This window comes from Pongo abelii, chromosome 4 (assembly GCF_028885655.2).
Source record: "Pongo abelii isolate AG06213 chromosome 4, NHGRI_mPonAbe1-v2.0_pri, whole genome shotgun sequence".
NCBI classification, from domain to species: Eukaryota; Metazoa; Chordata; class Mammalia; order Primates; family Hominidae; genus Pongo; species Pongo abelii.
In genome coordinates, this window is record NC_071989.2 from 169,085,919 (window position 1) to 169,100,643 (window position 14,725).

Here is a 14,725-nt window from a genome sequence, read left to right on the forward strand (position 1 = left end):
TTTTTTTGTATTTTTAGTAGAGACGGGGTTTCACCTTGTTGGCCAGGATGGTCTTGATCTCTTGACCTCGTGATCCGCTCACCTCGGCCTCCCAAAGTGCTGGGATTACAGGCATGAGCCACTGCGCCTGGCCAGGTCACTGACTTCTATAAGGAGACAGATGTTCAGCCTTGAAGTGGGGAAATTTGAGGAATTTAGGGGAAGGAGTGAGAAAAAAATACTGATGTCGGAAGAGAGAAATAAAAGGGTGTGCAAGCTTCAGGAGTCACTAAAAAATGATGCAGTTTTGCCACAGGGGCTGAGGATGAAGCTGGGATGAATTTCTACCACTATCCAGCTGTCAGAGTTCAGCAAGCGGGGGTGCCCAGAGGTGTCCTTTTCCCTGGTAAGTTAGGGACAGGCAATGGCAGAGGCCAAATCACTTTGAGGGGAGAGGCACCACATACAGGTGAGGCCCAGGCATGGCCACTCACCAGGGCCAAATAAAGGCGATCTTGGCCTAGTCATCAGCCCTTTCCAATGCCCAGAGCAAGGCCCGTGCCCATAGCGGCTAGCTTTTCACGGTGGTTTAGGGAGAGCACATCCCTTGGAGAGCGCCATAAAACAAACTAAAACACAAGACCCTATAGTGTCATGGACGACAGAACCTCAATTTTACCCTGCTTTGTATTTCCACTTTGTGTTAAATTGGATATTTTTAAAATGAATTTATGTTCAAGCTTTGATACAATCCGCGGTTTCATCTCAGACACTTATTCCTCTGAGCCTTGCAGTTTCTTGTCTGTAAACTGGGGTTAATCCTAACACTAGGGCCAAAGTGAGGAGTAAATAAGATAATATATGGGAGCATGCTGGCACACTGCCAGAAATCTAGAAAGTGCTCAATAAACAGTAGCTACTAACATTATCATCACTAAACGAAACGTTTGCTGTTCATGTTTTGGAAGATCTTTGCATAGATTCAGTCGCCAATCAAACATCTTTTATCTGTCCACTGGTTTAAGAAATGTGGCCAGGAGCAGTGGCTGACGCCTGTGATCCCAGCACTCTGAGAGGCCGAGGCGGGCGGATCACCTGAGGTCAGGAGTTAAGAGACCAGCCTGGCCAACATGGTGAAACCCCGCCTCTGCTAAAAATACAAAAGTTAGCTGGGTGTGGTGTGCGCCTGTAATCCTAGCTACTCGGGAGGCTGAGGCAGGGGAATCACTTGAACCCAGGAGGCAGTGGTTGCAGTAAGCCAAAATCATGCCACTGCTCTCCAGCTTGGGTGACAGAGCAAGACTCCGTCTCAAAAAAAAAAAAAAAAAAAAAAAAAAAGTCTCACAGAGCTGAAGTCCTCTGAGTGTGCAATGAAGTAAGCTTCAGGAAGTGGGAAAAAACGCATTAGGTGGCTGGTTGCCCTGCAGATATCAAGTCTGGAGCAGGATGAGAAGACCCCTAAGGTATCACATGACTCCCATCCTGGGAGAAGGTAAACACCCAGTGGAGGAGAAGGAGGGAGCCCCTAGCCCCTGGCTCCCTGGAGCCCAGGAAGATAAAGTTACCAGCTCATGTCAAGCAGAGCTTATCAACATGGTTTTGGGAGGGAGATTTTTTTCCCCTAAGAACTCCAGAAATCCCTATATTCAGAAAGTCTTCTACACACTCAAGAAGCCTTAAGTCACAGTGGTGTGTGTCTTTGCTTACTAACATAACTACTTCCTTCTAATTGGAGAGTAAAGATTATGTGTAAAATGGGCATAAATCAAAAGGAGATGAGTGCAAGTTCTATCTACTTTGCTGCTCAGAAAATTCAGGAAGAAAAACGGGACCTCCTGTTAGAAGTCTGGGAGGAATTATCCACATTTCTGTTATCTGGGCTCAACCTGCAGTTATTCTCCTAAGATCCTTAAGCTGTACTTTGGTCCAGGCCAGTAAATCTGCCCTTGTGGGTAATTGCTTTTCTAACTTCCTGCCCCATGTTACCTGACAGGAGAACATGCAGGTCTGTAGGAAGCTGGGGTGGCATCCTCCATCAACCAGATCCTGTGCTGGGCACCATAGTCAATGCTGTGGCCACACACACACAGACTGTCCTGGCAGATGCCGAACACGAGATGAAGGATTCCCAGGAAGCGTCCCTGCACACAAGCATTCATTCAACATTTCCCAGAAGAGTCTATATGGGGCTGTCTCACTCTTTTGTGCACTCACAATGCCTGTGCCTGCATCAGGTGAGGCGGCGGACATCCTGAGGTCCCTCTCTGACTCAGACACTGGTCTGGGAATGCCAAGGTTAACAAGGCACACCTCATACCTGCAAGGAGCTCACAGTCTAGTGGGTAGGACAAGTCACTATGCAGGGCGACAAAGATGGTGAAAGAAGCAAGGATGAGGGTGGGGCCAGGACACATGACAAAGGAGAGGCTTGAGGGACAAGGAACGTGGCCCTCAAGCTGCGTACCATCCAATGCTCTCATTCCATCATGTGTAACCAGCACTCACCAAAATCTATTAGTTCTTGGATTCAACACCCTATTAATTTTAAACTTAGGTGGACGCATCTTTCAAGAAAAAAACAAGTGGCCCCGAGTTTTAATCTGGACAGACCTGGCACAGACTTGGTTACCAGAAAAACATCACTAGCAGCCTCCTCACTGGTGACACCAGCCTGGTGACAATCTACTCCTCCTTTCGGTTCAGGGAAGAGGGTCAAGGGGCACACACGTAGCAGGTAAGAAACCCCACATCCCTGTACTGGCTGGCACTCCCACCCCTAGCAGAAAGGTCAGAGGAGAGGAGCTGAAGGGAGCGGGGTCGTAGGTGGGCTTCTGCAGATGCAACAGGGACAGGAAGAAGGATCCAAGGAGGAATTTAAGGGCTGAGCATGGGATAAAGGTGGCCTACAGAAAGGGGAGGGAGAGATTTCTCCAGAGTAATTTGGGCTGGAGGAGGGTTCAACTCCCCACATCCACCCATCGGGATGCCAGGCTGCTTAGAGGGTCTTACCAATGGGGTCTCACTCCTGGGTCCCAGCCTTCAGTAGATACATGATTTTTGGTGAACTAGTCCCTTTCCTGACTTCAACACCATCATCGGACCAATGGTCCAAGTGGCTAACAGTGCCTTTCTTACAAGGATTACCTATCACATCTGTGGACCCCTTGGAGGGTGGTCATAAACTCTAAGCCTTACTCTGAGCAGCACTATGTGAACGGGCTATCATTGTCCTGCAGCAACCCTAAGTGGAGAGGTGCAATGCCTGCCAAGTACCCACCATGCACCTCACACTGTTCTTAAGTTCTCTCACTTAATCCTAACATTGCTGTAAAGCATTTCTCCCAGCTTACAGAAGAGGAAAGCAAAGACTGACTTATTCATTCTCTTTGTCATTCCACACACATTGGGAAGCTGTGTTCAAGGCACTGAGGCCCCCACAAGGAACAAGACAAACACAGGCCTCTTCTCATGTAGCATGTATTCTAGTGTGGGAAGAAAGGCAGCAAACAAATGAAAAATAACTTCAGGCCAGGCACGGTGGCTCACACCTGTAATTCCAGCACTTTGGGAGGCCGAGGTGGGCAGATAATGAGGTCAGGAGTTCAAGACCAGCCTGACCAACAGGTGAAACCCCGTCTCTACTAGAAATACAAAAATTAGCTGGGCATGGTGGCACATGTCTGTAACCCCAGCTATTCGGGAGGCTGAGGCAGGAGAATGGCATGAACCCGGGAGGCGGAGGTTGCAGTGAGCTGAGATCGTGCCACTGCACTCTAGCCTGGGTGACAGAGCGAGACTCCATCTCAAAAAAACCAAACAAACAAAAAAACAGAAAAACACTTCAGATCCTGGTAAATGCTAGAAAGAAAAAACAAGGTGATTTAATAGAGTGACATGGAGAGGCAGCAATAGATTAAGGGAGACAAGCAACCATGTGAGAGTCTGAGAAACACAGAATCCAAATAGAGGAAAGAGCCAGTGCAAAGGCCCTGAGACATGAACAAGCTTAACTTGTTCCAGGAACAGAAAGGAGGTCAGTGTGGCTCAAGAGCAATGGAATGGAGGGTAGGGAAGGGGTGGGAGACAGGGTCAGAGAGCAGGCCAGAGCCAGGCTGTGCTGGGTATTCCACGCAGTGGTAAGGACTGGGAATTGTAAGTGCAGTGAGATGACATTGGAGGTCTTTAAGCAGAGAATGACACAATCTAAATTCTGGCTATTCTGGGAAGAATGGATGATAGGGGCCAGATTTAGAGAGGTTAAATGAGCAGATCAGGGTTTCACTTCCATCACTAGTGTGCATGCAGTACCAAGACTTGTTTCTGTGGTGTCAAGTTTTTGATACCCTGTAGTATGATGCTAGACTGGACTCTCATATCTGACAAAGTGGGGCTCCCAGTGTCTCAGTGATCTCAGCTTCGCCTCCTGTGTCGGTCACGTGAGGATAACTGCTTGTGGTTGTATGGTAACAGTTACACAGCATATATGTAAACATGCTTTGTATTCATTGGGCAACATTCAACTAAGAGTGAGTGTCTACTGTGTGCCAGGCACTTGTAAAGTTGTTCTACAGTGTTAGAAACATATTATCAGAGTAGACGTTTGAGAAAAACAATTCCCCTGTCTGAGAAAAACAAAATGCCAGCCCTTGTTCCTCAAGAAAGGCAAGGCTAGTATGGCTACTAGGTTTCCCTAGTCTTCACTCTTCTTGCCAAACTCCATGAAGCCAAATTTTTGAAGAAGCATTTTCTTCTTTGAAGTGGGAGGGGAAATAAAGCAAAGGAGAACAATAGCAGTATTTTGAGGAGGTGGGACATTATAACCAAAGGAACTTGGGATTTGCCCTAATAAGGCTAGCTTTAAGTCAAGGTTGACCTTGGCCATCAGTCCTTGGGTGAGCTTTCTATTTCTAACCGGCAAAACTGGGACAAACTCATCGTCTCTCCGAGGTAGGCAGCCCAACAGTAAACTCATATGGCACTATGACATGGCTATAGCAGTTCATGGCGCCTTTCTTGCTTCTTTGAACAGCTGAAGGAACATTTAGGACATCCTCCCTTATGTATAAAAGGTTGGGCATTCTCAGGTAACTAAACAAATGGTATTTATCGCTCTTAGAAATCCTTCCCTCTAGAAAGGGGCAAATCAGGTCGAAGTAGTTCCTCCTAAGCTATGAGCAGAAATGACAACCACTTGAGTCTATGATAAACTAGAAAGCCCAATTTCCGCGGCAGTCCTCACTAGCTCCATTCACCCACCACCTCCAGAAAAGGGCCAGGACCATACCCCTACCACTTTCCTTGCTTTTCAACTGAACCAACAAGACCTGGATTTCTTCTCGTCCAGATGCCTAGAATGTGCCACACCTTGGCCACTCTGTTCTGGAAAGAAGACCAAGGGAACAGAGGAAAGCTACAGCCTTGCCAAGCAACGCAGGACAGAGACAGGTCAGCAGGTACAGAAAGAAAAGAAAAAGGCATAATTAGACTGGAAGACAGTTACTCAATGAGGTAAAAACACTAAGTAGCTGGTGACCCTTTAAGCAGAGCTCCTCCAGACACTGGGAGCAAATGCACTGACTGTGAAACCTGTGTGGGGGCTCAGGTACCGCACTAGGAAGACCTTTTCCTCCCTGTATTGGGCGCAGTAGTGTCCCCCCAAATGTCATGTCAATCTGGAACTTCAGAATGTAACCTTACTTGGAAATGGAGTCTTCCCAGATGTAATTAAATTATGATGACATCACATTGGATTAGAGTGGGTTCTACTCCAATGATCGGGTATCCTCGAAAGAAGAGAAAACAGACAGACACACAGATAGAACCATGTGACACTGGAGGCAGAGACTGGAATGATGAACCCACAAGCCAAGGAAGGCCAAGGATGACCAAGCACCAGCAAATTTAAGAAGGAAGAAGGAAAGATCCTTCTCTGGAGCCTTTTGAGAGTCATGGCCCTGCTAACACCTTGATCTGGGATCTTCAGCTTCCAGAGCTGAAATAAATTTCTGTTGCTTTAAGCCCTCCAGTTTGTGTGGTCCTTTGTAATGGCAGCCCTAGGAAAGCAATCCATTCACTACTTCACACCTGTTCCCCAAGCCACCCCTTGCCAGTCTCAGCCCAGGGGCTGGAGGCAAGACACACAGGGCATGCCTCCAGCCCACCTGGAATCTTCCACCTTCCCAATGCCCCTCAACTCTTCTCTCCTTGAGGACAGGGGTGTGCAGGGATCACATTTCAGCTGCTCCCACCCACCTTCTGCCACAGGAGGCAAACCGGCAGGGGAGTTTTTGTTTTCTTCCCTCAGCCTCCTGTTTTGTAGCCTCTTTCAATTATACAGGTGTTCCTTAAATTTCATTCGGTCCCATTCTAGATATACACATAGATACTTGTATTTGGCCATAACCATGTATTCCCTGTACTACCACTTATCTTTATATAGAGTCACTACTTTTACTTAAATAAATGTTTTAAAATAAACTGCTACATCATTATTACAATAAATGGAAAATCCCAAACGCAGAGCTTGCTAGATATATACACATTCTTAAATTACACATCAGAATGAATACACAATATTTTTTAAAGACCCCTTCACGTATGGTTTAAAATAACCTAGGGTGGCAATACTATAGGAAACACTGCCTTAGAGGTACAGTGGCTGTCTCTGACTAGTTGGCCCAGAGTTCTGAGCTCCTTATCAGAAAAACCAATTTCAATCTCTCCCATCTCCAGTCTCTAACCCCCGTCCCCCAATTCCGCTCAGACACTCCGAGAGAAGGTAAAGGGTAAGCGGAAAAAAAGGCACCCGGGAGTTCTGAGTTCCCACGCAGGCGACCTGAGAACACGAAGTCGAGACTGAAGGCGACTGTACCCAGTCCTGAGAGTGACAAGGGCAGGGAGGGACTGACCTTCTCGCGCAGGGTGCAGTGGACGTCCGAGGCGACGCGCCCTTCCCACCACGGCTCATCCATCATCGCGTACGCAGCGCCGCTATCCAAGGCTACCCGGCTCTCAGGGCGCACCCTGCGTGGACACGGGCAACTTCAGCGGCCACAGCGTGCCCCGGGCTCCGACCCCCGGTGTCCCTATCCTCACTCTCCCCTGGCCCCGGGCCCGGGCGGGCGCCCCCTCCTGCGCCGCTCAGAGGAGCTGGCGGTCGCCTCCCGTCCGGGGAAGGCTGCGGTGCCCCCTCCCCTCTGCTCGCCGGACACGGGGCGATATGGAACTGTGCAACAACTTGCAGAATTTTTATCTTCCCTTTTGCAAAAGTTGCAGAGAAAGTTGTCGACTCCGCTAGCTCGCTCGAGGCTGGGGCTCTGGCGGCGGCCACCAGCTCGCGGTCCCCAACTCCTCCCCCGCCGCCCAGCCTTTGTCCTGCTCCCACATCCTGCCCTCGAGCCGGGGCGAAACTCACGCATCCTCTCTGGGCGTGGGGGGCTGCGAGCGCCGGGCCCCTCCTAGTGCCGAGCCAGCCGTGCCCTCTGGGGCCTGCCGGCGGTTGGGCCCTCGCCCGAGGCGCCCCGCACTCCCGACGGCCGCCTCCGCAGCCCGACTAGCCCCGGCCGTCGCCGCGCCCCTGCGTGCGCTCAGGTCCCGCCGCGGCTCGCAGGCTCCCGGCCGCCGGGGGCGTCCCTCCCTCGCTGGGGGAATTGGGGGCCGGGCCTCGCGCATGCGCTGCCGGCGCCCCCGCGCTCCGCGGGGCGGGGGGCTGGGAATTGGAGCCTTTCTTTGCCAGCTCTGGCTCCGCTTCCTGCCCGCCGTCCTCCCTCGCTTCGGCGGAAAGCTTCCCTCTCACCTTCGCTGAGGCTAGTGGTAGTCTTCTGGGCACCCCGCCGGCTTGCGCGGGAAGCAAAGAGACCGCGGCGCCACCTGCGCGCACCACGCGTGAAACGTGCGGGCAAGACGCCCCCAGAAAGTTCTGCCTTCCGCGCGCACTGCTCCAGCCATGCTTACGTCGGTTCCACCTGTTTTTCTCTCTCTTTTTTTTTTTTTCCTGTTTTTGTTTTTTGTTTGTTTTCCTCTTCTTTTAAACCTGCCCTGCCATGGGGAGGTAGATTTCCAAACGGACAATTCCAGTGAAAGCTGCAGAAAAACCACCCTTGTTCCCCACCCACGAGTCCCTAATTCTAAAGGAGCCTAAGTCACTGGCATTTGTTGTGCTCCTGCAGAATATTTCTCCACGTCTCAGTTGGAGGAAAACCAGGCTTTTTTGCCGGGTCCGGTGGATGGAAAACATTGTCTTTTTAATTCAATTGATTGCTTTTGGAAAGTCATTCTTTTGAGTCAGCCCCTCTGATGGCATAGCATTGGGCTGTCCTTCTTGGCTGATTGATTTTTGTGATAGTTTTGGAGATTCACAAATTTGGAATCAAATCCACTTACCAACTGGGTGATTTTTGTCAAGTTCCTCAAACTCAGAGCCTCGTGTGTAAAATGGAAATAAAAGTTGCTCCAACCAGCTGAAAATTAAAGGAGATAATGCGTGTAAAGGGATAATCACTACACCAGGTATTAAGTGAACACTAAATAACTGTGACTGAAGAGTCTTTAGTTTCTGAGTGCTTTCCTGCACATAAAGACACACCTGGAAAAAAAAAATTAAATCAGCTTTGGTAAGCTTCAATTGGACCTTGAAGAGCAGTTTTAATGTAAAACAAACAAACAAAAAGAACTATTTTAAAAGTGTGAGATACCTAAAAATAAACTGAATAAATGTGCAGGCTCTTAATGAAGACATTACAAAGGTTGAAACATAATAAAGAAGGCTTGAAGGAATAGAGGCACAAACACCAACTTAACCCAAATTACTCTGTTTAATAAAATTTTAATGGTTGTGGGTAGATTGGTGGCGGGGGCACTTAACATGTTTTCTAACATTCAAATGAGAGAATATCTGTGAGAAAAGCTAATACATGTATCTTTTAAAAACGGGGGGATGGCGGGGTGCGGTGTCTCACGCCTGTAATCCCAACACTTTGGGAGGCCGAGGGCGGGCAGATCACCTGAGGTCAGGAGTTTGAGACCAAACTGGCTAACATGGTGAAACCCCGTTTCTACTAAAAATACAAAAAATTAGCCGAGTGTGGTGGTGCACGCCTGTAATCCCAGCTACTCGGTAGGCTGAGGCAGGAGAATCACTTGAATCTGGGAGGCGGAGGTTGCAGTGAGCCGAGATCATGCCACTGCACTCCAGCTTGGGCAACAAGAGCGAAACTCCATCTCAACAAACAAACGAACAAAAAAACCGGGGGGATAGAACTGTATTATCAAATCTTAAAGCATATTGCAACACTATAGTTAAAACAGTGTAGTGTTGACACGAGAATGGATGGATTAAGCATCAGTGGAATAACTGAAAGTTTAGGAAAATTTAATATATTTAAAAATTCACTGTATGATAAATGTGGCATTTCACTTTGTTGGGACAAGTATAAACGGCTAAATTATTTAATAAATTAGGTTGGGGGAAAAAAGTAAAACCAAGGACTTGTTTAAATATCACCAAAATAAATATAAGAACTCAGAGAACTACAAACAAGCAAATCACAAGAGGATAAGAAGAAAACATACACGAATTATACGGAGGGGAAGGCCTAGATACTAAGGCATGGGAAGAAACCAAAGGCAAGGTGAGTAGACATATTTGAATAAATATGCAGGATCTAGATACATCAGTTATCACTGCCAAAAAGGCAAATGACAAATTTGAGAAAATATTTTTAACAAATGTGACAAAAGGTTGATGCTACTTTCTAGACCTCTGATAAATCGGCATGTAAAACATTAACACCCTACATGCAGAAATGGATGCAAGACATGAGTAGGTATGCCGTCAAAGAAGGAATTCATATGGATAGATGTTATTTTTAATATGCTCATACTCCCTAGCGTGCAAATTAAAAGCTTTTTTTAAAAAACAGTGGGGACTTTTTTTTAAGGAATTTTGGTAAATACACAGTGTTGTTGGGAATATAAATTAATACCATCTTTCTGAAAGACAACATAAAACATTTTAAACTGTATTATTTGATCTAACTCTTCCACCTGTAGAAATTTATTCTTTTAAAAAAAGCAGATTTATTTCAAAGGTGTTTCATCAAAAATGCTTTTTCATTATAGTGAACCATTAGAACAGGGAACTGGTTTAATAATTATTTGTCTCTTAAAAACATTTTTTAAAGGATGCATAATGAATTGGAGAAAATGTTTATAATTTATTAAATAAAAAGGATAAACTGGGCTGGGCACGGTGGCTCATGCCTGTAATCCTAGCACACTGGGAGGCTGAGGTGGGAGAATTGCATGAGGCCAGGAGTTTAAGACCAGCTTGGGCAACATAGCAAGATCCCGCCCCCGCCCCCCAAAACACACACACAAACACACACGCGCGCCAGGTATGGTGGTATACACCTGTAGTCTTAGCTGCTCGGAAAGCTGAAATAGAAGAATCACTTGAGCACCAAAGGTTGAGGCAGCAGTGAGCCGTGATTGTGCCACTGCACTCCAGCCTGGGCAACAGAGCGAGACACTGCCTCTGAAAACAAAAACAAAAACAAGAGAAAGAATAAGCTGTCTTTAAGGGGATGAATAAAAACAAAAAAAGATTAGAGTACGATCCCAGTTAAACTACATTCATGCACACACACATATGCAAAAATATTAACTGTGTAATCAGAGTGGTAGGATTATGGTAAATTTTAATTTACCTTTTTTCCTAATATTTCTGTATTTTCTAAATTTTCAACAAGAAATATGCATTATTTCATAACCAGAAAAAAAGAGTGAATGTTATTTTAAAATAATCACATGACATATCAATATGTACCAGCGGGTTCTTCCATCCAACAACAATGAACAGCATTGTTGTTTTGTTTTGTTTTTCATAGCAGTATTATTTATTTCCCAATCTTTCTATGCTGGGTACATTGAAAGAAGATAGGCCTTTATTATTCACTAATATGTACTGCCCTTTTCCTAAACTTCAGCTATCAATTATCAGGAGTTTGGATAACTAAGAGGGAAAGCAGAAGCTTTGGGCTTTTCTCCAGGGGCTATTTCAGTAGGATTCTAAGCATACTCATTCCACACCCCTTTGTGTATCATTCTCCAGAGTCCCTCATTTTCTCAGTATTTCTGAAGAGTAAATATACATTGCACCAATAAACAGATGATTTTGTGCTGAGTCACTGTCCACAGGTGCCCTTAGCAGAGAAGGCTTCCTGTGCCGGGCAGCAGGAAGTACCAATGCAACTGGAATCACTTCTCCCATCCACCCCCAACCAAGCCAAGAAGAAGCATTCATTAAGCCATTCAAAAACTAAACTTTTGTTAAGTGCTTACCATGAGTCAGTTACCATCCCTCCACCCTCAACCTCTGAAGCTCACAGGTTGGGAACAACAGATTTAGAGCGAGTGCATTCTACTTATCTTCAGCTTTCATATGTATCTCTAAAAAAAAAAAACTGCCCTTTTCAATCTTTCTTAGAGGACAAATTGGTCTAATATTTTCACTGTGATATTATCAGCTGCCCAGTTTGCACTGAACTTTCCTTTTGCTTTTCACATGATACAAACTCTCAAACGTGGGAAAATGTACGTGTTCTCCCCCTGGTCCCAGACTTGTTCTCCTCCTCCCCAGTGATAACCAGAGTCTTATGTTTCCTTCGGAAGTGATTTATGCATTCACCAACGTAGACATTCATGCCTTTTTCTCCTTTTACATGAATGGTAGCATACTCTACACATCCTCATGTGCCTTACTGTTTTTTGTTTTGTTGTTTCATGGCAGTGCCCAAAGAACTGCATGGCATCCCGTAGTTCCATAGTATGGATCCATCATGATGTATGGACATTTAGCCTGGGAATGTCCATACATTTCTAGCCTTCTGCTTCCATATAACCACATTGCAGTGAATATTAGCTTCCATGTAACCATACTGCAGTGAATATCCTGACAGGGTCAAGCATATAAATTCCTCAAATACTCAGCTACCCAGGGGAAGTTGAGGCATATACTTTGAATAGTGTTTCCTCATGGTGTTAATGGTTGGCACTGCTCCATTCAGGACCAAAAGCATGAAGCCTGGCTCAGTTTACAGAGACAGACGGAAGACATCTGCCTTATTACCACTTTGATCTTTAACCAAAAACCAATCCAATGCCTTTAAATGATTTTTAATCGTGTGCTCTACTTAGTCAAGAAAACATTTGCCAAATCCTTTATGATCCTTGACTACGAGTTCTTGAGATATGAGTCGACAGATTAGGTCTGAGAACAAGGCAGGAAGAATAAAAAAGCAGCATTTTGCAAACAGAACTCAAAGCCTAGGACATTTATAAAGCTGGTCCATATTATTTTTTAAATTTAAAAAGGCACAGAAGGAATAAGTGAAAAATAAAACTCCGTCTCACCCAGGGCCAGCTCCATGCATATAGAAAATTTTATCATTGAACCTGTGTTTTGTAAATGAAGTCCTTCAGGACAGTGAAGCATGCAGGGAGCAGAGGAGACACATGATAAGTGTCTGCTGTTCCGTTCTCTCTGTTTGCATGTACTATACCCCATGCCTCATGAGCATAGAATTCCAGTGGACCTGCGATGCATGGAGTTTGGTGACATTCAAAGGGAGCAGAAGGTCAGTGGATCATGTGTACAAGTGGGCATGGGGCAGGGGGAGTACCTGAGAGGCTGTGCTTTCTATTTGAACTAGAACTTGCTTTGGAACACGGAAAGAAGTTGTTATCAGTTTCTGGGGCTGCCATAACAAAGTACAACAATGGGATGGCTTGAAACAACAGAACTTTCTTCTCTCACAATTCTGGGTACTAGAAGTCCCAAATCAGGGTGTCAGTAGGGCCATACTCCCTCTGAAAACTCTAAGGAAAAATTCTTTTTCCTCTTCCTGGTTTTTGGGGGTGGCCAGGTATTAAAACTGGAGTCCCTTGTTCTTCCTTGGCTTGTAGCTACAGCACTCCAAACCCTGCCTGTGTCTTCACACGGGCTTCTTCTCTCTCTCTTCACGTAGTCTTCTTCTTTTTCTTCTTCTTTTGTTTTTTGTTTTTTTGAGATGGAGTCTCACTCTGTTGCCAGGCTGGAGTGCAGTAGCACAATCTCGGCTCACTGCAACCTCTGCCTCCAGGGTTCAAGCAATTCTCCTGCCTCAGCCTCCCCAGTAGCTGGGATTACAGGCACGCACCACCATGCCTGGCTAATTTTTAGTAGAGACAGGGTTTCACCATGTTGACCAGGCTGGTCTTGAACTCCTGACCTCAGGTGATCTACTCATCTTGGCCTCCCAAAGTGCTGGAATTACAGGCATGAGCCACCACGCCTGGCCATGTGTTCTTACAAGGACACCGGTCGTATTGGACTAAGGGCCCACCCTACTCAATGTGACGTCATCTGAAATAATGACATCTGCAATGAACCTGTTTCCTAATAAGGTCACATTCTGAGCTATTGAGGGTTAAGACTTCAACATATCTTTTGTGGAGGTACACCATTTAATCCATAACAGAAGGCGATAGTATTCTAGGAAACATGAATGACCGGGGAAACCTATCATATGCCTTCTTAGGGGTATTACTTCCCTGTGTTAGGCAACCATGTATTACGACATAGATAGAAAGGGAAAAATGGGGCAACGCATAGTTCCTCTTCCTTCAGCTCTTCCTTACTCATTGGTATTATGCCTAAGGTAGAGAGTATTGATTGGATGTGCATGTATCAAGAGTGAAATAAAAATAGTTAACTTAATTTTGTGGAGTATTTTCACCGTTACGGAAAGAATGAAATATATATGCATGTTCAAGCTACAAAATAGAAATTGTGTAATTTCAGTGATTTTGCATGTGAGCTGTGTTCTTATTTTTGCATTTAAAACTGGCATTGCATAAAGATAAATGATAAAAACTCATGCTAATACTTTACATTTTGAATTTTTCTTTACTGAAAATGACATTAAATAGCATATTTTTTAAATATCTCAATAAAAATCTTTTGAAAAGAACTCACAACAAGTTGAGAGAGGGCTCCATAAACTGTCCACAAACTATCTCACACTGCTCCCACACTGTCCCAGCTGACTGCCATCCCAGAAGAAATTCATTTATGTTTCCTTCCAAAGATATTCTCTCTTTCTCTTTTGTTTTAAGAGATGGAGTTTTGCTCTGTCATCCAGGCTGGAGTGCAGTGGTATGATCATAGCTCACTGCAGCCTGGAGCTCCAGGCTCAACAAGGGATCCTCCTGCCTCAGCCTCCTGAGTAGCTGGGACTACAAGCAAGGGTCACCTCGCCCAGCCCATGTTGTTTTTAACCTGAAGTCACCCATCCCCCTCTGTGAGCAATCCTTGTGGCAAAGTTTTCCCCCTTGCTAGTGATGTATTTTTGTTGATAAATATGAGAAAATTTATCATTTGTGACATGCTTAGTGTATGCCAGCACTGTGACACATGTCCAAGCAATCACTGAGAGCAGGCTTCCCTACTTCCCAAATAATTATCCATTGCATTTCTTCCTGTTCTCCCACACCTACATCTATTTACCCTACACACTTCAGGTTCCTCGAAGACAAGACCTGTATCTTTTCCGTATTTGTATCCCCAACATCTAGCCCAGTGCCTGCAGTAAAGGACGTGGTCAATATAGGTTTACTGAAATAATAAACAATGGGTCAGGCACAGTGACTCAAGTCTGGAATCCCAGTATGTGGGGAGGCTGAGGTGGGAGGATCACCTGAGTCCAGT

The 14,725-nt window shown here is 45.7% G+C and overlaps 1 protein-coding gene across 4 annotated transcripts in view; it reads right to left on the reverse strand.

The window, feature by feature from the left end:
- Positions 1 to 7,595, reverse strand: part of CCNJL (cyclin J like) — a 61,244-nt gene extending 53,649 nt beyond the window's left edge. Inside the window, exons 1-2 of one of the 4 annotated variants that reach the window (XM_024247569.3) lie at positions 7,394 to 7,595; positions 6,888 to 7,002 (exon numbers count right to left, since the gene is read on the reverse strand). In XM_024247569.3, the coding sequence (XP_024103337.2) occupies positions 6,888 to 6,953 (66 nt within the window). In that variant the 5' untranslated portion in view covers positions 6,954 to 7,002; positions 7,394 to 7,595. The remainder of the gene's footprint in view (positions 1 to 6,887; positions 7,003 to 7,393) is intronic. The other 3 variants (XM_054556171.2, XM_024247568.3, XM_054556172.2) reach the window with 3 other exon arrangements.
- Positions 7,596 to 14,725: the final 7,130 nt, after the last annotated feature.